The sequence below is a fragment of the Callorhinchus milii genome, unplaced genomic scaffold (genome assembly GCF_018977255.1).
Source record: "Callorhinchus milii isolate IMCB2004 unplaced genomic scaffold, IMCB_Cmil_1.0 Scaffold1, whole genome shotgun sequence".
NCBI classification, from domain to species: Eukaryota; Metazoa; Chordata; class Chondrichthyes; order Chimaeriformes; family Callorhinchidae; genus Callorhinchus; species Callorhinchus milii.
The window spans coordinates 93232101-93260074 of NW_024704742.1; the positions used below are offsets into that span (position 1 = coordinate 93232101).

The 27974-nt window shown below is 40.2% G+C and overlaps 1 protein-coding gene across 1 annotated transcript in view; it reads left to right on the forward strand.

Annotated features, from left to right (window-relative positions):
* LOC103182867 (hippocampus abundant transcript 1 protein) overlaps positions 1-27974 on the forward strand; it is a 66586-nt gene that overhangs the window by 21785 nt on the left and 16827 nt on the right. The window contains exons 2-3 of the mRNA XM_042333265.1: positions 6445-6540; positions 13698-13760. Of these exons, the coding sequence (XP_042189199.1) occupies positions 6445-6540; positions 13698-13760 (159 nt within the window). The remainder of the gene's footprint in view (positions 1-6444; positions 6541-13697; positions 13761-27974) is intronic.

Here is a 27974-nt window from a genome sequence, read left to right on the forward strand (position 1 = left end):
TCTTCTCATGCCCTCAAGTGTATTGTTCATTCCTCACTCCAATGGGCTGAGCTTTCATTCTCTCTGTCCAGCTCTTTGGAAATCCCTCCCAAAATTGCTTTGCGTTGATCTTTCTCTCGGCTTCAAAACATTTTTTTCTTTGTCCATGACTTTGGTCAAAACCCTTACATTGTCTTGCCTCTCCTTCAATACTCTTTGACATCCTACACAGAAGATGATGTACAAGGACCAGTTCTAGAGCAACTTGCTAGATAAGAGCTCGATTGTTGTGAGGGGGTTCTTGACTGGTGTTGTTTGGTTTTAATTATGACCACTTCCCTGATACTTAAATCACAGGCCTGATGATATTAATAAGTTGTAACATTATTGGATTTTTAATTTGGCTCTGTTCTTTCCAGGTGAAGCCCGAGGTGGCTGTATAGATATTGTGTAGAGGGCATAACCTTCCAATCAATAATGGGATTCACTTCACAGATTTGCATTTAATGTTTTGAATGACTTGGTTAACTTCTACCTTTCCATGTTTTGTAAATAGTTCTTAAAGATTCTCTTCCGCCTTCTCCCTCCATCCCAACCACCTTGAGTACTTTGACACCTCTGAATATCTGCAATCTAATTTTAGAGTCTTAATATTGCTTACAGTGTGAGAATTTGGTGGAGCATTTCAACTGAAGACTAATAATAATAATAATAATAATCCTTGCATTTGATATAGCGCTTTTCACGTCGGGAGGACGTCCCAAAGCGCTTCACAGAACACACTGTAAAGTGAATTGACTGTATATTTGTGGGCGAACGCGGCAGCCAATTGCGCACAGCAATGTCCCACAAACAGTCATGGATTGAAAATGACCAATTTATTATTGTTTTTGGTTTTGGAGGGATTATTATTAGGCGTGTGGAGTAAGGAAACTTGCCCAAGGTTTCGCCCTGCCTGGAATTGAACTCAGGTCTCTAGCTTGCAAAGCGAGTGCTCTAACCACTGAGCTACAGGACTCCACGAAGGAGAGGCACCATTATTAAATTAGTTCTCTTGCCTTGAGTCGATGATGTGATCTCTTGTACTGATCCATTTTGCTGTGCTGCCCATCCTGTCAGTTAACATCTTAAAACTTGTTTTTGGCACCTCTTAAGGTACCATTTCCAGTAATTAGCACTCGTTTCCAGATAGTACAGAACGTCTGTCAGACATCAAGTCCTGGATGAGAGCTAACTTTCTACAGTTGAATGTCAACAAGACCGAGGCTCTACTGATTGGCTCCTGTCAGGCGCTGACAGCATCGCCATCCGTGGATGCACACTCCACCTCACTGAGCCAGTCCAGAAACTAGGCGTCTTGTTTGACCCTCAACTGTCCTTTCTCCCCCATATCCGTGCCTTCCCCCACCTCCGCAACATCGCCCAGCTCTGCCACTGCCTCACCCCTCAGGCTGCCGAAACTCTCATCCACGCATTCATCATATCTAGGCTCGACTACGCCAACTCCTTACTTGTCGGCCTTCCCAACTCTTCCTCCCACAAGCTGCAGATCATCCAGAACTCTGCAGCTTATGTTCTCTCCCTCACCAGGCTCTGTGACCCCATCACCCTCGCCCAGCTCGACTGACTCCCCATCCGCCAGAAGAAAGAGTTCAAAATCCTCATCCTCGCCTTCAAGGCCCCCACTGTACCTTTGTGACCTGCTGACCCCATATCAACTTATCCGCTCCCTCCACTCAGCAGGCTGTGGCCTGCTCCACGTCCCATGCCCTGCCCACTCCACCATCGGCGGCCAGGCTTTCTGCCCTATCCTTTGGAACTCCATCCCACATTCCCTTCGCCTCATTCCCTCCAGTGCCTCATTCAAGGCATGACTGAAAACCCTCCTTTTTGACCAAGACTTTGGCCACCCTCCCTGCGCTCCACCCTCCCTGCGCTCCACCCTCCCTGCGCTCCACCCTCCCTGCGCTCCACCCTCCCTGCGCTCCACCCTCCCTGCGCCCCACCCTCCCTGCGCCCCACCCTCCCTGCGCCCCACCCTCCCTGCGCCCCACCCTCCCTGAGCTCCACCCTCCTTGATCCTGACCCCCACCTTGAGTCCAAATCCCTGACTGTCCAGGGCCTTGGGAAGTCCTTCCGATGTGAAAAGCGCTATACAAATGTAATTTGTATTGTTTTGTATGAGTGCACATGCAGAATTATCCATTTTGGTAACTTATTACGTTATTTTCATCTGATGTGGGCACTAGCTTGCTGCATTCACTTTCTTATGGAAAGTGTTTTTCTTCTTTACCCCTCTTACTCCAAACACTAAGCAGATTTAGTAACCTTTAGTAAAGGTCGCCACATTTTTATACTAATTTCAACATCTGTTAATGACTAGCAAAAATGTTTAGCAGAAGGAGCCCCTTCGGTTGTCTTTGAGATCCCTATGAGCTAGTGAAGGAGAAAACTGACCAGAGTTGTGTCCTAGTCTCCACGTATTCATCTGTGGATTGTTGTCAGGTGACACTCACTGTTCAGTCTCACTATTAAAGACTCTTCTGGAGAGTAGATGTTGACTGTGAAGCTGTCGACTAGGGCGTTCTGTTTGCGGTCAGAAGGTGATAAAGATGACTTGAGATTTCCAATTCCTGTACAAGAGTAGTTTATACTCATGGTTTCTCCACAAAGAGAATTGTTGTCCTCTGCCTTCAGTTGTGCGTGATCAGGAACCAACTGGAGATTTGGGTACTTTAACACTATTGTAGCTACTGATTTTTATTTTTGAGGGTTTGGCAACAGATGTGGAAATATATTACATAAAGGAAATCTTTTCTGGAGGAAACAGAGGGGAAACTTTTTTATTTGAAGGTTAATGACTGCATACAGGTCATACAGGTCAAACTGAAGATCCCAGTTATTGTTGTATTTACCCTAAACTATGAAATGCAGAATATGGGTTGCAGACTTACTTGCATGACCAAGGCAGTGGGACAAAAGATCAAAGGTTCAGGAGTGTGCAGACCAAGTTTAAGTCATCAGCAAATATTTCTTTATAAAAGATGGTAATAGATGAGTTACAAGGAAGCTAGGACAGTTGACTCATTTAACAAACTGCTTTATACCATAAGGGGAAGAAGAAAGGATAGATCTTCTAGAAGGATGAGTAAATGGCTGAAGGCCCTTATTCCAAACCTCTTGTGAACTGTTCCTACACTGATAGCGGGCAACAACATGGATTCTTTCTCACTGATTGTCGGTGTAGTTGCAGCCGGTGCAGAATGGGTTAGGCTTCTTGTAGCTAAAGTTATTTAAGAATTATATGCAGAATTCTAGAGCGCTGGTGACAAAACATTAAAGGATTTCACCAGTAAACAACGAGGAAGGTTCAGGCCAATCTCACAAAGCATTGCATTTTCTGAGGTGACCACTTTCTTCAATTTGCTGCAACACAGTGAATACAAAAGGAGGAAACTTACTATTTTAAGCAGAATGAACTTTTGTGTTCTCAAATGGAGTTGCGTGTTATTGCCATGTTATGTCAGTTCGGTTGCATTGGAAGTGTAGGAGTAAAGTGTTCAGAACTACAATTGCGCTACTGTTCTGAAAGACTACAGAACTGCTACTTGGGCGATAAAGTGTACATCACTTTGACGTTTTGTGCAGTGAATTTTGAGATATTGATCTGGAGTTTACACCAAAAGTTTGGATGGACAATTTCAGGTGAATGTGCTTACCTCAATCTTTTGGAAATAAAGCTGGATTCAACTCCAGCAAAATCTACAAAGAGAAGAAATAACTAATACTAAAGGGCCTAGATTTCTTTACGTTATGTTTTCAGGATTTTAGGTTCCAGAATAAGACCTTGATCAGTGTACTTTGTTACATTATGAATTGTTGGGCTGTTTAAAAGAGATCATTGAATCTGTAATTGCTGATCATAGAGTCATGCTGCTGTAATCTGAAGGCAGATGCTTACGATGCTCACATTGATGTTTAAATTACATTTGTGTGACATACAAGAACAATACAAAGTATCTTGTTAGTACAAAGTGCATTGTGTCATTCTTTCAAAGGTTGGCTATCTCTCGTGTGCAGCAGTGTCAGAGGAAGAATTGTTGGCTGTAATCTCTTTTCTGGTATTGTAATTGTTCTCGACTGCTCACTGGAACTCCATCCCAGAGTCCCGCCACTTCACCCCTTCCCTCGCCTGTCTTTAGATCTTTCTTTTCAACCACACTCCCCTTCTCCCCTTGCTTTCTACCTTCTCCCCCCAGCTAGGGTTCACAGCAGATTCTGTGAAGCACTGAGACATCCTCCGGACATGAAAGAAACTACTATACATGAATGTAATTATTACAGTGTAGGTTAGGAACTACATTCATTCCCTCCAGCAATTACATACCACTCTTCTCAACAGTGCTTTGATTTCCATCTCCGAGCACCTTTCTTCTTTTTTCCATCTCCCCTCCTCCCAGCACCTGCACCACAATTGCCCATCATTCCATTTCCCATGGCAGCCCGTAGGGCCTGTGAGCAAGATTGGCAAGTTAAGGGGAAAAGTACTGTAGATTGCCTCTTGAACAAACTAGTAAAATTCACTACTCACGAGGCTTTCAGCTGGAAGAAAAAAACATCCCATCAGTCTGGGTCAGATTCAAATTCAAGTCCTAGAATGGAAACAGCTGTGCTGCTCATTTTAAAAGTAGTTGAACTGACTTGAGTTTTTGTTGGTTTTTTTATCCCCTTTAATGTTAGGATTGCCATGCTTATCCAATATCAATATTTCTCCAACCAGCTAGAATTTTTTTTATTCATTCCCCCTTTTTCTGATGCTTTTATTTTTTTTAAAAGTTCGTCGAAATGTTAAGGTAATTCCATCTTACAGCAGCTGTACAACCTTAAACCTTTCAACTAGGTCTGGACATAATCCTCTACATTTGACCTGTTCTCTCATGCTGGAAAGCATCTCTGTGTCCAGTTTTGAGATTTTGACCACCCTGTGATAGATGTAGTACAAAGCCACAGTAACATTCATTTTAAGTTTGTGGGGTGGGAGGAGGAAATACTTCATTTATACTTTCAGGCATGTATTTAAACCTAAATCCCTAGGTGAACATAACATTTCCAAAACTCAACACTGGCAAGTTACATGGTATTTTTTCAGCTGAGGCCACCATTTGGTGTTTGTGGCCCAAAGGGTTGGGTTGGAGTCTACCCCTACTAGGTTGTATTGGAGGGCTAGTCAACTATGGATCAGGATTACTGCACCCAAATGTAGCCAGACATGTCTCTTTAAATAAAAAAAAATTAAAAATTCAACAAAAGAGACTTTCCTTATTATCGTTCTTGATTTCTACGTACGTTTATTTTCAGAAATTATATTCATTTCACTTTATTTTTTCTGAAGTGTTGAGTGGACTCTCTGGATTTCAAACCTTGAAAGAATTGCCTTGTCTCAAGTCTCGTGCAACCCAACTGATCGTAATGGGTTGTGGATGAGCATTCCTGAACAATTCAATTTAATAGTGTAGATGTGTATAGGTTCAGCATAGTTGAGTTCCTGAATAGACCCCTAATCTGACAGCTTTGTTGAGACCATGGGTGCCCTGTGGTAATGTGGCCATTTTGCACTTTTTTCTAAAAAAAAAACAATGATCTGGCCAACTTCCAAATTGTCTGTTCCAGCACGCAGGAGGTTACAGCAACAACCTGAGCACCTGGAAATTATTTATTTTTAGTGCAGGGAGCCAGCTGCATCCTAAGGCGCCTGATGTGGCCTTCTCGACCTGTTTATAAAGCTGGTTGGGATTTTATGAACTCCCCAAACTGCTGCATTATAACTAAATTAGGCTCTACAGTAGTATTAATATTCATTGGAAAATTTGCTGCTGCAAGATGATGGCTCCAAAATAGTTCGCTAACTACAGCAACAACTTGTAGTTATATAGTGCCCCTCATGCAGGGTAATGTCCCAGAGCGCTTGGGTGGGTGGGGGAGGGGTAGAGAAAAGAGAAAGAATAGAAAAGATGATTAATGTAACTTCTATCACTCTCCTTCGCCTGGTGATCTGATATGCTGACTCTGGTAGAGGAAGTTTGCATCTAGTCTTAAAGAGCTACTAATAATTGATGAGGTGGACCTATAAACCAAACATTGACTGACCTTCTTGATCAATAACCTGCTGCTTTGAAAACTCTGTGGCTTTGGCTGAGGACAGGTTTGGTTTTGACTGTTGTATCCTGTTTTCTCCCACTTGCCCTTTAAATCCAATAGCAGACTGATGCTCTGATGCTGTATATTAGACTCAGACATGATGATATCCTTCTCGCACTGGATTTTTTTCAGTACCGTAACTGGATATTGTAATTCATCACAAAATGTACCATTTCAAAATTATAACAAATCCTGTACAAAGAGCTCATTGTTGGGTATAAAACACTTCAAAATGCATTGTAATTAATAGTACATTTTGTTTTTCAGCAACAAGGAATTGGACGGCCTAGTGTTTATCATGCAGTGGTCGTCATCTTTCTGGAATTCTTTGCCTGGGGACTGTTAACCACTCCAATGCTGACAGTAAGTACAGGACAGCATATTTTAGAGTAAGTCTGCAATAGATTTGCTGCATCAAGACATCTGGTGCAACCACTGAAATAGCTGACTTGTTTGTTGTAAGGATCATCCTGTCAAAAAGGCCTGACCACTGTGGTATCTTTGAACTAAAACCCACCTGCTGCTTACTGAGGGGCATGCCTTTGTATCTCAACACTTTGTCTCTATATAAATCTGGCGATTCAAATGGCTGTTAGGGTAGATAATGGCAAGAAAGCCAATGGAGTTTTTTTTTGTCCATGTTCTCTAATAACGCTGTCTTCTGATACTTTTATAAATTTTTTAAAAAAGTCTTATGTTGCAAATTCAGAGTAATTACATCTTAAAGTAACTGGGTTACAGCAGCTGTAGAACCTTTATTCTACACGATTCTTTATTTGTGACCCTGAATGTTCTTTATTTTAAAAATGAAGTTTGAAAGGATTGAGAATAATGCAATAATAACAGCTGCATTGCCTCTCCTACTGACTACAGGCTTGGCAATTACACAAACAAAGCTCTGGGTTTTATTTCTTGATGCTGCTACAGTGCTCTGTTATGAGTTGCATCTTGTCTCAAGAACCCAGCAAGTTCAAACCAGGTGGTACTCCCTTCTAAAAGTATTTTGACATTTTTCTTTCTTACTTTCTAACCAATACACTTACTGTATTTGGAAGGTCAGGACATGTATGGATCATTCTACGTATACGTGTATGCTAATGTGTGATTGTGCCATGCATTGAGCAGCCAGTGAAGTGGTATATTCTTCTGTGCAGGTGCTTTGTTGTAGGTGTATCTTTCCTCATCCCAGATGAATTGCTATTGAAAATCATTCCTGAGGCTCATTTTCATGCAAAAATCAACAACAACAACATTTGAATGCTACCTGAGTCTTGTTCGTTTTTGATCTGATCATCTTTGTGTGGGGTCTGATGTGGTCCATAGCGGTTTCTCGTCCTACACCTTTTTTTGAGAATATGGTTAATGAGAACCACACAAGTGATAGTAATAGAAATGTGTGAACCCCAAAACATCACCTGCCTTTGTCCCATCTCGCCCGCAATGCAGGTGAAACCTTCATTTATTCCTTTCTTACCTTCATACTTCATTTTTGGAATGGTCTTGATATTAGCTTGTGTCTTAATCTTTACTTTTAGATTTTCCTAAATTATCTTTCTCCATATATTCTAGCTTATCTAGACCTCTGCAACCATATTCTCAAACCAGGCTTTGTGCGCCAATTGCACCTCCTCCCCAACCCCCCCCCCTTCCCCATTCCTTCCCTGGCTCCCATTTTTCCCAGAGGAATCAACTTCACACTTGTTCTGACTTCAGGCCTGCTCTCTCATCCATTTCTGCTGCACAAATTCTGACCCGCTGCACATCTCCCACCCCCTCTACTCAATACAAATTTACATTTATAAGGCGCCTTTCACATCAGAGGGACTTCCCAAAGTTTGACATCCCTATGCTAATAACATTATGAGCCATCATGTTTCCACTCCTGGAATCTTCCACAATCCCTCTACTTCACCCCCTCCCCAACCACCTTGAAAAAGCTACCTCTTTGATCATACCTTCGGTCAATTCCTTCTCCCTCCCTTCCTAATCCACATTGTCTCTCTAATGTGCTTTGAGTTCAACTACTGAGTGAAAGGTACTCTGTAAGTGCAAGTTATGTGTTGATTCCCCGTTCTTTTGGGGGACTTCCTGCTAGCAGGCTGACCTCTGAGGAGTTGGGATTGAAGCTCTGAATGTTTTGTGCACGGAGAATCTTTCTTGTTAGTTATTGTTAGTCTTTTTGTAAAAGGATGGGTTAGCTAGCTCCTGTCAGCAGCACATTAGTGAGATCCACCTCTTGTGTATATTCTTGGAATGCCTTCTTCAAGTTGATCAGGAAATCTTTTAATAAAATCTAACTGGAAATGTGCACCAGGTGAATAAAAATGATAGATAAATGAGCCCACCTGAAATAACCTCATGATAAATAAATTAACCTGAAATAACCTCTTTCAGGTGATTTTTTTTTCCTCCATCTGTTTTTTTGTGAGAATATTAATTAAAATCTTGCCTGGGGTATTTACCTTAGCTTCATAATTGTTATTTTTAAACTTGATCCTGATGAAACAACTACAATTTATCTTCCTTCATTCCACACATTCCAGAACCACAGTTAGCAACAGTACTAAATATTTCAGTCTTCACTATGAGCTTGTAGTTCATGACTTAAGAAAATAAATGGTTAGGAGAATATAGATGTTCAGGCACGTTGGAATGAATTCTTCAATTGGTAAGGTGGTTGCTCACAGCACTAGATTTTTGCTTCTTTCAAACCTTCTACCAGGTGACATTGTTCCATAATCTTTTTTATATCCGTCATCCCATTTTTGGTGTACAAAAAATACAATTAAGTCGCCAAACTAGGAAACCTTACCAACCAGAGCAGATTTCTGGGCTAAATCTCATGTATTTTGTTTACAGATTAGTTGAGGTTGAACGCAAGGCCTAAATTATTAAAAATCAGGACTATTTACAAGTGAAAAAAATAGTTCTTTTTAGCTATTTATAGTCCTTTACACATACTTTGTAATAACTTCTAAATTCAGAATTTGAGTTCTGCATAACTGAATTTGTGCAAGAAAACTATGCAATATGGAAGCTAAAGCTGTGTTTAACCTAAATATTAGAAAAATTCTGAGCTAGCGTTTGGTTAAACCCACTTATTATTGTTTTGATATTGTTTGCTCAACAGACAATTTGAGTGTATCACTTGCGTCAAACAACATTACATGGAGATGGATATCTTGAGGTCATTGTACAAATGTCATCAAGAGGCCCATGTGCAAACCAACATAGCGGAGACTCTATTTGCAAAATACATCCTTGCCAAATGGTGGCAGATTTACACAAAAAACTAATTTCTATTGTCATTTAATAAGAGCATCACCAAAATAACTTGGTCCTGCTATGCATTCCTCATCCCACCATTGGCAGCTGAGCATTTAGCTTCTCTGGCCCCACTTCCTCTCAAGAAAACCGGCCTCTTCAACCATGCCCATGATCACCACTTTTTCCCCCCTTTCTGTTTGGTGTTCATCACCATCTCTGTAAATGTTTCGGGACATTGCCCTATGTAAAGGACACTGTATGAATGCAAGCTGTAGTATTAATACCGAACTTTTGAGATTTGATTAAAAAGATGCAAAGTTGGACATTAATATCCCAATAGTTCAAGTAAAACAGGCTCAATCGTATAATTACTAGTTTGCCAGTGTTACAAGAAAATAAAACTCCAGATGCATTTATTTTTTTGCAATTGATTATGGTGCAAGCTGAGGCCAAATTTCTGTTATGTTGTGAATGGTGGGAAGGGATGAGTATGCAGATATGGGAGACTCCCTTCAGTGGCAGCGATTAACCCTGAACCAGCTTTCAAGGCAAGTTAAGGGACAAGGTACTTTCTCTTTCCTATTCCCATCCCAAAACAAAACTGCCTCTGTATTTAGCTAAAGGAATCCTTTAATCGCTTGGATCGTTAGCATTTTGAGAGTAACCATCTGTTTCCTGTACAAATACATGTCTGGCTTTGAGTGTGCAATTCACTCGCCCTTTAACTTCCCCTTTCGATGCTTCTTTCCAATACAACCACAATTTTTGAATGACAAATTGCTTTGTTATGTTACCTTGTCACTCTGTGTTTTCATCCTAATAGGGATTGAATAATGCCATTTAATAGTAGAAATTCCTCAAATGTTGAATAGGAATTACCTGGATGTGTTGAAGGTGGATATCTGACTGTATTCAATGTGGATATCTGAACCCTGGTTGTGTTTTTGACTTGTGGCGCACTGCTTTTGTTTGCCAGTTAGTGGGATTGCAGCTTTTTGTTAAACAAAACACTTAAGAGTAAGGAGCAATCTCACTAACCAGCAGCTAAATGTGGACCACAGCCTCACAATGATGTTTAGGATTGAGGGTTTTTTTTTATTTGGGGAACAGATAAATGGGATTTTGCCTCTGGATTTGGTCAATTCCCACTTGATACTCAGGTGCCCAGCTAGCATTGTTGACTTCTTTGAGACGTTCTCCTGCTGTAAAGGCACTATGTAAATAGCATTGAACCCTGGTAAAACTTGACCGAGCACAAGGCCTGCCCATCATTTGCAAAGTAAATTTCATGAAGCCTCTATTCTCATTGTTTGACTTTGAAACATCCTGCTTATGTGTGTGGGGAGAAATCGCTTCAAAGAATGTGTACTTGTCCTCTGTTACCCATAGCTGATCTTCAGGTGACTGGGGATGCCCAGCTGCAGTAAAAAAAATCAAATTTCATCTGTTGTGGTTTGGCCAGAGTATTGCGCCAGGTACAATTCAGAGTAGTGATTAAAGGCTAGAAGTTGTATTGGCAAACGCTTCCCTGGTCACAGAACAACTTGTGTTTAAGCTTTGCTTATCCAGCAAAATACAAAATACTGCAGATGCTGGAAATCTGAAACAAAAGCAGAAGTCACTGGGAACACTCAGCAGGTCAGGCAGCATCTATGGAGAGAGGAAAATGAGTCAACATTTCGGATCCACGACCCTTTGTCAGAACTGCTCTGGCGAAGGGTCGTGGATCTGAAAAGTTGACTCACTTCCGTTCCCCATAGATGCTGCCTGACCTGCGGAGTGTTCCCAGCGACTTCTGCTTTTGTTGCTTATCCGGCATTGGTTATGTGCCAACTCTTCTGGTTTAATTTTTCCTCCCTCCAGGAAGTCCATGCTTCCGCTAGCCTGATGATTTGGGAACTTGAAAGGAACAAATCTTGGCCTTTAAGTTTATCCGTGGAATTGTTTTTCTTTGGCAGGAGACCAGGCTCCTTGGCATTCATTTCGTTTTCCTTTTACCCCTTGCTCTTCCCCCCCACCATGCCTATCTACATACCTTGACACTCTTCACACAGAAATAAAGCAGAGATTGTGCCCTGCTGGGTGCAGATCACAACTGTGTAATGTGCTACTGTGCCATCAATTGTTCCAGCGTTCAGTGCCATAAACTATCTGAGTGACTTGTAGGGCTCGATAGCCCACAGATTAGACAGGACTAAGTCAACCGATCTCAACAGGGGCGCAGTTGGGACATTACAGTTGACTTTGGTGACCCTGGGACCACGGCTTATGCTCCTGATGATTATTTTCTAATTACGGTTCAATAATTCATGACTTGAATGAATAGGAGTCATCTCAGTAACCAACAATCTAACTAGTACATTATAAAGGAAAGTTAACCTCTTCACCAGTGTTGATGACCACAGAACTTTAACCTACCTCAACAGTGAGCATCACAAATTGGTGACTTAGAGGTCAATGTGTTAAATCTTCCATCTTGCTCATAATGAGAATGAAATCTAGTTGCGTTTTCCAGGTTGATATTTGAATACTTTGCTATGCATCATCTCAAAATATACAAAGTAGTTTTGCTATGTAGTTTGTAACTATGAATTTCTCTGCAGTCAAATTCCCACAGGTAACTTTATAACGCCCTATTCAGCGTTGTGGTTGTGCTATCCCAATGTCCGTTTTTATAATCTTTATTGTTTGGCAAGCTGAAATGGAACTTGTTTCAAGTCTCATTGTTTTATACAAGGAAATCCTCTATTTCTTGCAATTGTGCCCCTCGCCTCCCCCATAATAATTCAGCAGTGTAAATTCTGCTTAAAGAAAGTGATTTATAGATGTGCAGAATGTGTGTTATGGATCAATGTTCCATTTAAAAATTTCAATGAAGTTGACTAACTAGAAGCAATTTGGGCAGAAGTGAATTATGTTAATATGAGTGGTTTACATAAGTTTTTCTTTTCTCTCTCTACCCCTCACTCTTTCACTCCACTGAAATACATGAGTGCTGGGTGAATTGCAAGTAGCTGTTTTCTTGTTCCACATTCCTTTTATGAGAATTTGTGGGTGGGCAGAAATCATTTTGGAGGAGCTTACCCAGCAAACAATGTAGTTCTAGTGGATCTGGTGAGAAGAAAACGGTATTCTGCTTTTAATGGCAGTGGAAAGTTGTACAGCAGGTTTACAGTCTTTCATCCATAACCCTTTCTGAGGGTTGAATGACAAGACTTTACAATAAAACCAGTCCAGACCTGCAGCTGGCAGGTGTGAAGACTAGATGAGAGAGCACTGACTGAGCAGATGGTTCACAAATGTAAAGTAACTATAATTTACAAATGTTGCAGCTTTAACGTTTTTTAAAAAGCCTACAGCTCATGACTGGCAGCTGTTTTGGAGGACATGGCTTTTCCAGGAGGAAGCGTCTAATATGGTTTTAGATGCCAATTTTGTAATGCAACTAGTAGCAACCGTAAAAGGTATGCACTGATCACTTATTATTATAATAATCCTTGCATTTGATATAGCTCCTATTCCCGTCTTCGAGACGTCTCAAAGCACTTCACGGAATATACTGTAAAGTGAGTTGACTATTTTGTGGGCAAAAGGGGAAAGGATGTAAACTACAGTCGAAAATTGCAGGATGGGATTATGAATTGGAACAAAATACTGGAGTTGGGGAATTTAATGTTGTTGAGGCAAGATGGCACTTTTACTGTTTTTATTTTTTTTATTTCCTCAGTTCCCCCCATCACCACCACACACACACATTCTAATCATCTGACCTGACGTTTATTGGAAGGATAGAGTTTCAAAAACACCAAAGTAAATTTTTGGCTTGTGTACGTGAAGTGTAACGATGGTTATAAATTGGTATCTGCTTGTAATAATCCAGTACAGGTTACCAGAAGTTCCAAGACATTAGCTGAGAGCCAGCTGAGTCTAGCTTGATTAAGATTGTTGGCTAAGTGAAGGGATGATCAGTGGGTGACCGCCTTAATAAATATAATAGTGCACTAATAGTGCACTAACCTCTATAGAAATAAGAAATACCGTACTATATATTTTATAAAAATGAGGTGGCTGCCACAAACCGTAAAAGGGTATCGCTAATAAATGTTTAACTACTCTCTGTTGAAACTCACCATATAATCAATTGATTGCACAAAAAGTTAATTGTTGATTATTTATGACACTTTTTCTGTAAATCTAACATGCTACGTGCGGATTCACTGAACCCATTTTTCATGTTTTTTTTTCCTTCACAGGTTCTGCGTGAAACGTTTCCTAAACATACATTTTTAATGAATGGTCTTATTCAAGGAGTAAAGGTAAGTTGGTTTTGTAGAAATAAGCCGCGTAACTACTGTAGTTCTGATTGGTCCAGCAATCTGGTTTAAAGATAACTATTTGTGATATTGCATATAATGTGGGTCTCATTTTCAAAACTTCTCTCATCAAGGGTGAGTTCTGAATTTCTTTTCATTTTTTATATTAAGGCAATTGACAGATTGAGCAATAAATCTGCAGAGGTGAACTTCAGAGCTCAAACTGGACACCACCTCTATTGCTATATAAAATAGTGTTTTAACCAGAGGCTAGGTGGATTGGGGTTATATTTCTTAGAGCAGGGTGACATGATTGAGGTATTTAAAATAATGAGAGAAATTGGAAGGCTCTTCCCTTTAGTAGAGGGATCCACAAGGGGACACGGCTTTAAAGTCAGAACCCAGACAGCTAAAATTGAGGTCAGGAAGCATTTCTTCACATAGAGAGTTGAAGATGCGGAATGCTCTGTCCCAGAAAATTGTAGAGATAGAATCAATGGAGCTATTTATAGAGAGCGACATACTGGGGTAGTAGAGAAATGAAGGTGAATGGAGGATTAAAAGATCTGATGAGATCTAATAAACTAGTAGAACAGGCTCAATGAGTTGAATGGTCACGTCTGTTCCTTATGTTCCTAACTGTTACGATGAGAGGTTTTGATCCTTGCAAAAAAAAATGAACTGAGTACTTTGCATTTCGATCCTTTATTTAGAGAGTTTAAGCAACGAGTGGTGTAAACTTTTCTCTCGTGTTTTATTATGGAAATAATGGAAATTATGGAAATAATAAAACATTTTTATATTTATAGTGGTAAACTTATGGAACAGATTCCCTGGGGAGATAGTGTAAGCACAAAATGTTGTTTGTTTCAAGAACAAATTAATAGATTTCTGCTAGAAAATAATATCTCGGCATACAGTATATAGTTTGGGACACAAGATGTCAAGCGACTACCAGGATGGTGGAAGGCGAACTAGGTGGACCTTGGTCTTCTTTTGCCTAACAAATTCTTATGTTGTTCTTATTATGGGCTGATCAATTTTGAAGACATTTGTTTGTCCTGGGCTACAGTTCTGTTGATGACTGCTGCCCTCCTGTAACTTGCTTAAGTATCCATTCTTCATATTGGAGGCCAGATTGCCAGAAGACTGCTGAGGTTGATCCTGCCCTCAACTGCCCATATTCGCATTTTCTAACAGAGTTCAATGGGGAACAAGGAACTTTGGCTATTTTATTTTACCATACATCTGTAATACCTCTCGTCTCTCCATGTCTAACTTGGAAATCAGCAATAACATGCAACTGTTTTAAGGAAGTAATTTGATGTTCTCAGATGAAATCTGATTTGTGCTTAAAGAGCTGAAAACTCATTCCACCCTTCTCGAATAGTTTTTTTAATGGTTTCAATTCAAATCTCTGTTCATTTTTGTAATATGCAATATGGGCTTCAATTTGTCAGCATTGACTTGACGGTGACGGTAACCATTTGAGAACTCTTTATATCTCATTCTTCCATTAGGATTTGTCCTAATGTATGAACCCATCATAACTTAATCATTGGTGCATGCATACTTAATGATGGCACTAACAGTGAGGTATTTGTACAAATTTAGAATCTTTAGTAATACTTAAATATTAAAGAATTGAAGCGTAGCATAATGGTAGATGACTTTTGAACTGAGGAACAACAGATTGGTTCGTTGAGGCAGTGCAAATTGCTCCATTATTTCAATTCCATTTTAAGATCTTGATGGTACTTTTTTTAATGTGGAGCATAGAATTATGGAAAAGATTTAACTCTTCAAACATTGTTTTAAATATTCTGGTGTTCACTTAAATAATTAGCTGTAATGAAGCTTTTATTTAACTGTTAATTCTTTCAGTAACAATGTTGACCTTGTGTCCCTCTTCCTTTTTTGGGGGTGGGGGGGTACGTGTTTTTTTTAACTATTTTCTGTGTGGTGGCAGTATGCATCTTGTTGAGTGGTGAGTACCTGGAAAAAAAAGCGAAAACAAATGGTTTTCCTCTCAATCGGCTTCAGATTTCCATTTATGCATGGAACTGACTAGCTGAATGGACAGATGGTGCAAAGATAGTTACTTGCCTCATGGCAGATGAGTAGTTGCATGAGAGTACCACCTTTTGCCATCTTTCAATCCCCGTGCCTCTTGTTGGGATACAGTTACATGGCTGCCACCCATCAGTACATCACTTTGTAACTCCAGAAGGTGAATGTTGGCAACTACTGGACCAGGAAGAGCATTGAAGCACATCCTGTTCTTGCCCGATAATGCAATCCCTCTAGCAGTACGAGTTAGTGATCAAATGTAGAGATTCAGGCTGATCATTTTTTTTCTCTTTCTAACACAAACCAATGGAAGTACTCCTGGCTACAACAGCTGGCTCAGATTGGGAATTGTTCCAACTTAACTGAAATCATTCAAGTCAATTTAGAACTACAGTTCAAACCAATTTAAGTCGACTTGTCAGAACTAAAATTTTGAATAGGCCACCTTCAGTCATGCTGATCCATAGTTGGATCTATCAATATGAGTGCGTTCTCATGGCTAAGAGATTGTCAGGTAATTTTAATTTGCATACATTCTAGTAACACTATTCTTTATTGTGATACTCTTGAAATCCTATCAAGTGCTTTTTACATGAAATGTTACACAGGGTAAAAGGTAAACATCCAAGATTTACACACAATAGGACACGGGTTTTATAAGGAATCCTTTGCTACCTATTGGTTCTTTTTGTAAGGCAACATTTTATTTCTATATTACAGCTTTTACAGTAGTATTCTGCATCTTAAACTCCTTTTTATAGTGGCAGTATGTGAACTATTCTGACAGATTTTGTGTCCTTCAGATTTTGAGTGAGCATCGAGTGAATTTCTGCCTTCTGTATATTGTGAGATTGAGGCTTAATATGCCCTGACACTGCAGTGGGTTGGTGCTGAAAATGTTCAGTATTTTCTATTGAGTTACTTTACACACAATCCTGTGGAATAACTGAACAATAAAATCTTTGTCTGTGCATATTTAACTGGTGGTAACATTCAACAAGCAGTAACTAGTGTTTCCAATAAACATGGCTTATTCAGCGCATTGGGACATCCTCCCGACGTGAAAGCCGCTATACAAAGGTAATTTGTTGTTGTATTGGACATCCTATTGCAGTTTTGAATTCTAAACGCCAGTTTTCATTGGTGTCTTATCCTGTCTGTCTTACCTTTATAGGATTTTACCCAAACCCCTTTAATGCCTCAGAAGTCGTAGGTATTCTCAACTGTAAATGATGGGACTTCGATAGTAATGAGCCAAAAGATACAAATGACACTGCTAGTGGTATAATTATAGTTGGCTCTTAGACATATTGGTTGTCAATTTTCTGGGAGATATTTTAATCCTGTAACTGGGTATGAACTGCAGGATTGATTGTTTTTTTTAAGTGAACCGAAAGGTGTCCTTAACTTGCTTCAATCGAAATGATCAGTTTCGATAACTGTGGCTACAGTACTGCAGGCACACAAGTGAGACGTCTCCCCTAACATCTGGCCAGCTCCCAACTTGACATATATATGTAAGCGTGCTTTAGTTAGATACTGACATCATTTTCAGCTTTGTCAGCCAAATAAGGGAGGAAGTGTGTGTAATTTAGCTGTAGTATTCTTCCACAGATAGTTGGTCACCATGCTGTATGGTAATTTACCCGTGCAGCACTTTTGAGACATTGACATTATACATTAGAATACAATCAGAATATACAGCACAAAAACATTTGGCCCAACTGGTCTACCCTGGTGTTTATGCACCACATGAGCCTCCTCCTGTACTTCCTCAACTAAGCCTTCAAGCATAACCTTCTATTCCTTTCTCCCTCATGTACCTATCTAGCTTTCCCTTAAATATATCTATGCTATTTGCTCAACAACTCCTTGTGGTAGCATGTTCTACATTCCCTCTACTCTCTGTGTGAAAACATTTCTTCTAACTTCCCTATTTGATCTATTTGTGACTATTTTATATTGATGGCACCTGGTTTTGGTCTCCCCCACAAGTGGAAACACCTTCCCTATGTCTACCCTATCAAAACCTTTCATCTTTTTAAAGACCTCTATCAGGTCACCCCTTACCCTCTTCTCATGAGAAAAGAGTCCAAGCATGCTCAGCCTTTCCTGATAGGTATAACCTCTCAGTTCTGGGATCATCCTTGTAAATCTCTTTGCACCCTCTCCAGAGCCTCTACATCCCTTCTATAATGTGGGGACCAAAACTGCACACTAAGTGTGGTCTAACCAAGGTTCTATAGTCGCATTATAGTCTCCATGATATTATATTAAATCAGCTCATTATCCAAGAGGACAAAATCCCCACTGTTTAACTGTTAGTGCTACCACTGAGTGGTCCTGACAGTGTGGCTAACAACTGGAGCCCTGGGGGGATTGGGAGGAGGCCGTGGGAAACTCAGGCATGAGTTTGTGTCCTGGGTGTGTTAGTGTGCCAATGAGCTGAATGTTCTTTTTCTTCTCCTCTACCTTCAAGTTACTTTTACTACTTTTCAACATGATATAATTGTAACAAAATACAAGGTAGAGGGCCTAATCGAACCTGCACACCCTTTATATGGAATGACTGACCTTAGCTCACTTGAAGATTATTTAGTTTGTCTAATTGTGAGCCATTTCATAGCTTTCGTAATGGGTTGTGGCAATCCTTTACCAATGTGCTAATGTTGATGGGAAGGTCAGTGTAAATACAAGAACATTGGTTCCTTTCAAAAGATTTATTTCACAGAAGCTTGACAGTGAAAATGCTTACCTGAAGAACTGTAGGTTATCTGGTTAAACCGAGCCAAGAAGAGCCATTGGCATTGTGTTCAAACGGAAAGCTGCAAATATCTAAGAAGGAATCATACTCCAGTAATTGGAGCTGTTTTTTTGGGGTCAGCTGGAAAGGTGTCTGTAAGAGCATCAAAACCAGTTAAAGTACAACTACACTATGTCTCAAAAGGAATGTGCACTCTCCAAGGAGAGGAACACACTACTTACCCAATCCTGGAGAGCATTAGTTACAGGGTGGCAAGAGTCAAGGCTTGGGGCCCCAGAGTGAGCATTAGGGTAACTGCTGGATTATTTCAAAGTTCAGGGAGCTATTGTAGGAATCGCAATAACCTGCTGTAGTATTTAGTTTCAAAGTTGTGAGTTAAGAACATAGGAACAGGAGAAGGCCATTCAGCCACTTGAATCTGTTCCACCACTCTATTAGATAATAGTTGATCTGTACCTCAACTCCGTTTACCCGCCTTTACTCCATATCCCTTGATACTCTTACCTAGCAAACGTTCTGTTGCCTGTCACATGGAAAAGTATCTCAGTGTTCTCAAGGCTTATAGAATCGGCATCCTGATGCACATTAAGAGTTTGCAGTTCAAACCCTGATTATTGTCAGAAGAGAACCTGCTGCATAATTCCTCAGAAATCTTTTTGTTCTAAAACAAGAGAAACCAGGTATGTCAACGTCAACATCTTCTGGACAGGCCGAGATATTCATTATTGAGGCAATGTATTCAATGATTGTAATTTAAAATGCAAATGAGGCTTTTCATGCCTGATCTGAAGGCAAAAGCTGAGAGCTTGTTCATGTCATCCATCATCCAGCGCCTTGCTCAAATGGTTGTTGTAAATGTGGGGAGGACACTGGCCTTTGGAAAGCATTACAGTCTAATTTATCGCACAATCGTTGCCTTCCAGCTGTATTGCTGCGTCAGGACTGGGAGCACTGTGAATTTTTTTAACATTTGCCTTCCATAAACAGTCTCTGTGGCCTCATATTCCTTACTGAGTGATGATCGATCAGTGAGTGAAATGGAAGCTTTAAAGTGGTTTGGCTCATCCGAAGAAGTTTTTAGTTTCATGGAATGACTGGAAGCAGGTTACTTATTCCATGTCGGTATGCAGTTTATGGGGAAGATACTGATCAAACTTTAACTAAGGTATTGAGATGATGTTTAGGTTTTCTCTTTCCAAGCTCTCCTGTTTCCTCCAGCCCTGGTTTTGTTTCTGAGCATTATTGGATGCAGTGCAGATCTTGCATTTATATAGTGTTCTTCATAGAAGATCTCTGATTGGTGTACAGGGTTGTGGTTGGACCCTGTGCAAAGGGAGAATGGGGAGGACTAGGTGACCATAGGCATAGTTAAGGAGATAGATTTTCAGGTGGGGTTGAAAGTAAAAGAGAGGGAGATACTGAGGGAATGAGGCAAGGAGATCCAGAGATTAATGGTGTGATGGCCAAAGGCTTAATCACTGATGGTGGCATGGAGCAGTCCAGATGTGCACCAGGCCTGTGTGAGCTGAATGAAAGGGGCGGACAGAGGAGTTCGTCAATAAAGGACTTCCTACACACAACTTTATTGAAGAAATATGGGAACTGCAGTTGTTCTTTTGCTCCATTGAGCCTTCTCTGCCAATGTTTATTGGTCCTTGGCAACTCTATCCTTTCAATCCCGTTTCCCTGCATGTGTCGAGTGGTAAAGCTTTGAAATCTATGCAAACGAATGAGAAAAATCGATCCATTAAATGAACTATTATTGAAGGCATCTAGTACCAGAGGCAATTCATGCACAAAGGAGGTCCTGCTGTGGCAATGAATAGTACAACTGGCTATAGGTGAATCAATTTGCACCCAGCAATAAACTAGTTGAGGATGAAGAACTTTTAATCAATCGTGCATAACCTCTGCCGCTAACTTATCGCTTCGATTCGCCTTTGTACCATTTTCAGATAACGTTTCTTCATCACAGGGCTGTGGGGATAAATGTAGAATACACAATACCTGAATGCCTTGCATGCAATATCAACAGAGATGCTGAAAAGGGAGTTGGTATTGCCCCCCCCCCACCCCGACATTGCACTGTGAAAACTGTCCCAATCACTGCTACCAAAGTGAGTTAGTAGAACTTGTAGGATAGGAAAGGGAGCATAAAGTCATATTCCCAGCATTTCAGTAAAGATTGTGATATTGAACTGTATGTGCTGCCACAAATATCTTGTGTTCATCCCTTCTGGAAGTGCAGAGGCAACCCACTAAGAGTGAAGGGTTGAGCAAAGCAGAGTTGAGCTGGATGATCAATCGTGCAGTTTAGCAACAACTTAAGTATCTAAACAAACCAGGATTCCTGGTTTCGCCATCATCTTTTCTCACCTCTCCTTTGTGCGGTCACAGAACCTGCTGGTACAAAACCACTATTTTCATAAGTGAAAATTAGGTGAGTTGTCAATGGTGTCTGGAGCCTGTAAAACTGTACTCCAGTGTGGTGAGGGGAGGCAAGGCAGATATATAAATAATTTGAATCTAACACTTATTTTATTTGCCAGAAAGCAAGATGATGAAATTGTATTGCTCAACCAAAAAGCTGGTGTGAAAGGAAATCTGGTTTGTTTGTTGGCTCAAGTGCACAGGATGTGGGTTCAAGACTCATGTCAGGACTTCGAGCTAACTGATCTAAGCTGACGCTTCATTGCAATGCTGGGAAACTGCATTGTGGAAGGTGCTACTGTTTGAGACCTAGATTTACATGGATTGTACAGAAACAGGTCATTCAGCTCAATTAGACTGACTGTTTTTATCTTCTTGAATCCCCATCTGCTCCTTACTCCCTCCCATACCCTTCTATCTCCTTCTGCCTTGTGTGCTTATCTAGCTTTCTCTTCAATACATCTATACTATCTGCTTCAACTAATAATAATAATAATAATCCTTGCATTTGATATAGCGCTTTTCACGTCGGGAGGACGTCCCAAAGCGCTTCACAGAACACACTGTAAAGTGAATTGACTGTATATTTGTGGGCGAACGCGGCAGCCAATTGCGCACAGCAATGTCCCACAAACAATCATGGATTGAAAATAACCAATTTATTATTGTTTTTGGTTTTGGAGGGATTATTATTAGGCGTGTGGAGTAAGGAAACTTGCCCAAGGTTTCGCCCTGACCTGCCTGGAATTGAACTCAGGTCTCTCACTTGCAAAGCGAGTGCTCAACCACTGAGCTACAGGACTCCACTGTAGCCACTGGGAGCAAATTCCACATTCTCTTCCCTCTGCATGAAATAATTCCTCCTAAATTCTCTTAGGGTTACCATGTTATACTTTGTGTCCCCTGGACAAAGACCCTAACAAGTGGGAACAGTTTATTCATGCTAACTATCAAACCCTTTTGGAATTTTAAATGCCCCTATTAGGTCCCATTTTAAACATCTCTTCTCTAGTTAAGAAGAAACTTTGGGAGAAGAGAGATTTTCACAGATAACCATCATCCACTTTGTTTTACCAGCTTGTTTATTCACCTCATGGCTGATTGTGGGAAATTGACTGTTGTGCTTGCCAATGTCAGTGTGGCTCACTTGGTAGTTTTGCTGCATCTGAGTCAGAAGCTTTGTGGGTTCAAAGCCGCACATTGGGATTTGGTACACATAGGCTAAGCTGCCACTGCAATGCAGTGTGGGGGGTATGCTGCATTGCTGGACGTGCCATCTTTCGGTTGAGACTTTAAACCGAGGCCCCATCTGCCTTCTCATGTGGACATAAAAGATTCCATGGCACTACTCAAAAGGAGAAGGGAGTTTCTCCCGGTGTCCTGGCCAACAACCACCACCCCCCCAAATAAAATTGGTCACTCATTCCATGAATGTTTTTGGAACATTGCTGTGTGTAAACAAGCAGCCACAAACTTAATTCGCTCACAAAATACACAGTCACATCACTTTACAGTATATCCTGTGAAGCGCTTGAGACATCTTGATGATGTGATAAGGTGCTATATTAGATGCAAGTATTATTTTATTTATTCATCATTAGATTTCACAGTAAATTTCCTGTGAAGCTTATGATAAAGTTAGCATAAATAAGCTATTCCCACATTTAAAAAAAACTAAAGGACAGATAGGCTTGTACTTGTGAAGACTGACCAGTTTAGTTAGCTTCAGTACGTTTCAAACTGCATTTTTTGTCTAAATCTCTTAACTTTTAGTGTCGTGCTCTGCATTGTGCAGCTTCAGCAAACTCGTTATTATAAACTGGCGAGAATTCCTGGTATTCTTGGCATACATACGATTGACTGCTCTCTATGCACTGATCCTGCCTCGGCTGAACTTCTATGCAGTGTATAACAAGAGCCAATCGCTACACACGTGGCCAGTGTGGAATGCTGAAAGGTTCACATCTGCTTGTCACACTCGTTCCATTTGCATTTTGAGCAGCAGAATGTTTACTTTGTTTTAGATGCTCGGGCCAGCTCAGTTTGCTGAAGCTTGCCAGAAGGCTATGAAAAGCAAAGCAGCATTTCAAGCTTTCTTTTATTTTTTCAAGTGGAAAGATTTGCACCTTGCACTATCCTGTGTTTAGTCTGTACAGGAAAGCTGGGTATGGATCTAGTACATTTTCTGCCCTACTGAATCCTGATGTGACACTGAGCTACAGAGAATAGGAAAGTATCAGGTTCAATCGCTGTACCAGACCTCTCTCTGTGTCTCAACTAGTTACTTAATACAACAAAGTCTCTCTTGGCTGTTTAAAAGATATAGAAATTTGTGTTATTGAGAGTTATGACGAAAGCCCAGAGCATGAGGATGTTTCATTGCCACGTTCCAATAAATTACAACAGACTTGATGGCCTGAATGTCTTCCTCTTATTCTTGTTTTTCTATGTTTTGTATGACACAATAGTGAGGGAATTTACAAGTTTCAACACCCCGACACAAGGGAAGGGGAAATCAGCGAGGGTTCTTACTCTTTATCTTTACTGGCCAATGTGCATATGTGAACAAGGATGGCGTATCACTCACTAATACTTTAATCATCCAGCTTTGTGTGATCACTGTGTATAACGTACCAGAGTTCTGCTGTGTACTTGTACCATAGCATGAACTTGTACCTTAGCCTTCAGGAAAGATGAGTAAAAATACACTGGAAGAATGGTTAGGGGATAATTCTACAATGAGTCTATAATCCAATGTTTTCATTCATTTCCAATTTCAGATCTGTTTCAGAAAATACGTTTTTTTACTGTTTTCTACATGCTCCCTGTGCCTCTGTTATGTGACTTGTCTGTCCTTGTATAGCTGGACATTATGTATCTATATGAGATTTATACCATCAATTTGTATCTTGGTGGTAATCTGCTTTTCTGTAAATGAATATATCCTGTTGGAACACATCGCAAGCTTTAGCAGAATATTTTCCTTGGGTGAAATGAGTATCCTTTCTACCTTGAAGGTGACTTCCATAATTTTATGCTGTTCACTGCAGGCATTAAGTCAAGATGATGGCAGATGAAGCTATTTGTTTGTAATTGATAGGTTGTTTGTTAATCCAAGTGGTCTGAATTCTTTGCTGAATCCTTATATTTGTATGGGATTAAAGCCACATTGTCTAAAGCCATTTTTTTCCTTTTGTTTATGCGTCTGAACAATTTGCAAGTTATACTGTTCTATATTTTTCATCGGTAAATGTGAATTGGAATCAATTTGTAAACTCAAAACATTTGCAGTAGATCTGTCTGCATTTTTTTTCTGATTTGTCATATTACTTGAATGTCCTTGGGCACCTGGGAAACCAGTCCATTGATGGTTTCAGGTAATGACGTTAACTTCAGGTGCAGACTTCTTTCAATGAGATGATACAAAAGGGATCTGAAAATTCCTATCTGCTGTAAAGATCAACTGTGCAAGAAGACTTTTGTAATCCTAGTCTGTTGGGGAAGAAAGGGGCTGAAGAAAGCTAGGTAGATGCTCCATTTACCAACACCTCTGGTATTGTATTGGAACTCAAACTAGCGCCTGAGAATCCAGCTCACATTTTATAATATTCACTTTTTCAGATCCTCTCATGATCAGTTTTCAGTTTCTCAGTTTCTTTCAGTAACTTTCAGAATGATTCAGCTGCCACTTCAGATCCTTTTTTGAGTCCAGAGAACCATGCACTCATTCCTGTTCTTTCACCAATATGCTGTTACTGTATGCACCCATTTTAAATGACTCTTGTTTTTATTTTGTCTGACCTCCAAGAATTCTACAGTTTTTTTGAAAAGAGAATCATAGAATTATACAGCACAGAAGGAGGCAATTCAGCCCATCGTGTCTGTGCTGGCTTTTTGAAAAGAGCTGTCCAAATCAATCCCATTCCCCCGCTCTCTCCCCAGAGCCCAGGAAACTTGTCCTCCCCAAATAATTGTCTATTTCTCTTTTAAAAGTTGTTATCAAATCGTTTTTCACCACCCTTTCAGGCAATGCATTCCAGATCCGAACAACTCACTGTGTGATAAAAATTCTTCTCGCCTCCCCTGTTTCTTTTAACAACTACTTTAAATCGGTGCCCTTGGGTTACAAACCCACCCTCCAGTTGAAATAGTTTCTCCTTGTTCACCCCATTGAATCCCTCATAATTTTGAAAACTTCTATTAAGTCTCCTCTTAGCCTCCTTTGCTCCAAGGTGAATAATCCTCGCTTCTGTAGCCTCTCCTGATAACTGAAGTCCATCATTCCTGGTATCATCCTGGTAAATCTCTGTTGCACCCTCTCCAATGCCTTAACATCCTTCCTAAATTGTGGTGCCCAGAATTGAACAGTCTCCAGCTGTGGCCTAACCAGTGTTTTATAAAGGTTTATTATAACTTCCTGACTTTTGTATTCTATGCCCCTATTTATAAAGCCTAGTAACCTGTCCTGCCACCTTCAAAGATTTACTTATAAAGAAAAGCAGTAAAGGAAAGAAGAAAGCAGTTTGAGCTATTAGGTTTGGTATAACTTTTAAATTAAAAAAAAACTTTAAAGGTTTGCCACAAAGGCAATCACAATTCATTTTTTAGTTTGTCACTGCTATTTAAGTCATCATGCAGTCAATATCCCATCTGCATTTATTTATGTATTCATTAATGTGCCTAATTCACCACTCTGGCTAGCACATCACTGAGCCCTTTTCTTTTGGACTGATGAGTTATCAGGAGTTTGCAGTAATTCCTGTTGAGCTCTTAACTGTGACATGTTTTAAGCTCTACAGGGTTTGCAGGAGGATGTGAGAACATGTTCTCTCTTAGGCACAAGTTCTTCTCCATTCTGATGTACTTAATAATTATTGTGGTCATGTCCCCGACTTCCTGTTTTATACAGTCATTTCCTTTTGTGAACTTTTAAGTTCCCTAGAAGCAGAACAAAAAGGGGTAGAGACTATTGTTAGTTAGCCTAACATGATTAGAAACGGCATGAATTGGTTCTTTTGTGCGGCTTTCCTTGTGATGTAGCCAGTGACGATTATTTTCAGACTGTACAAGTCAATCTGTTTGAAACGTTGGGTAAGCGACTTACACAGCAATTCTCCCGCCACCCCTTCCAACTGCAGTCAACTCCCTCTGTTATGATCGTAACAATTCCGCTATGCTGCTGCCATCCCACATTTCAGTTATGAGTGTCTTGTTACAGTTCAGTTCAACAATGAGTAACCAGTATTTTGGGATCAATGTTTGTAGTTAGCAGAAGGAAATTGTTTCCCACCAAAGTCTTCCTCTTGCTGAAGCTGGGCAGCCCGGGGAGAGAAAGCTGATTTCACAGATCACCATTATTTTGCCCACAAAATATACTGTTAATTCACTTTATAGTATATTCTGTGAAGCACTTTGAGACGACTCAAAGACATGCTAAGCGCTATATCAAATGCAAGTATTATTATCCACAGGGGTGGTTTTCTTGTTATTAATAAAGGAAAATCTCTATGAACTAGTGGTGAAAGCTATGAATAATGTACCCCCAAAGCAGGGACGGGATAAGAATTGACATTTTAGGACTGGAGTGGTTTATTAGTTCAAATTAGCTGGGAAGATTCTTGTCGATGAGCATGTTTGCGAGTACCTCCCACTATACCTAAGGAGATTCAGGTGTCGTCTTGGGGTTCTAGCAGTGTCGTTCGTAGTAGCCCCATCTTTCCAAGACTTGAGCGGCCATGTTACCCTGTACTGCAATATTAACCTCACTTCTGGAGGTAGAGACAGCCGTCTTTTTCTGGCTGACAGAATGCTCAAATGCTCAACCTTACTTGCAGGTCAGTGTGTGTGTTAACCACAAGCTGGTGAAGATCTTTCTTTGTACACTGGGGACTTGCCAAAGTCGTGTTAACCTGGCTCAATTGGTAGCGCTTTCACCTCTGAGTCAGATGGTTGCTTATTCAAGCCCAATGTGGGGACTTAGAATCACATATAACACTTATATACGACACTCCAATGCAGTGCTGGGCATGTGTTGTATTGTTGGATGTGCCGTCCTTCAGGTGAGACATTAAACCAAGATCCGATTTGCCTAATGTTCAGGTGGACATTAAAGATCCTATTGGCACTATTTGAAAAGTAAAGGGAGTTTCTCCCGGTATCTTGACCAACAATCGCCCAAATAAAATTGGTCCATCGTTCCAATGGCTGTTTGTGGTACACTACTGTGTCAAACCAGTTGCCAAGTTTGCCCACAAAATACAGTCAATCCACTTTACAGTATGTCCTGGGAAACGCTTTGAGACTTCGCAATGACTAAATAAGCTGCAATATCAAAGGCAAATATTATTATTGTTATAGTAAAGTAACTGCTCCCAAATTTTCATTTACATATGTCCGACCTATCTCTTCTGTTACAAAAATCCACACCGTTGTATAAATGAGGCACATTGTCAAAGAGCATATTGCTGTTTGTAAGCTAAATACAACATTAAATTGTGTGGCTTTAGTAACCACCGTGGGTTTCTAGACCATATATATTGGAGAGGTTTGCCCACTCTCTGAATTACTCAAAACTTTTTTTTTCTGTTTATAAATGCAGCCTCAAGATGTGATTAAACTTCTTTATGTGAATTGTCTTCACCCTATAGTGAACTCTCCTTTTACAATTTTTCACCTTATGATTGTTTGTGGAATGGAGTTTGTGAGGTGCACAAATTAGCTGCCATCGACAAAATACACAATTCTACATTAACTTCTGTGAAGCACTTTAAGACATCCTGATGTGAAAGGCGGTATATCAAATGTAAGGAATTTTATTTATTTAAAATTGGACTTCAGGTTACCTGATTCACTGATTTCCCAATGATAACCAGGAGTATGAATACACAAAATAAAGAATATTGTACTTGGTTTACCGTACTAAGTTTGTCATTTTTTAGGTGCTTGTCCTGATG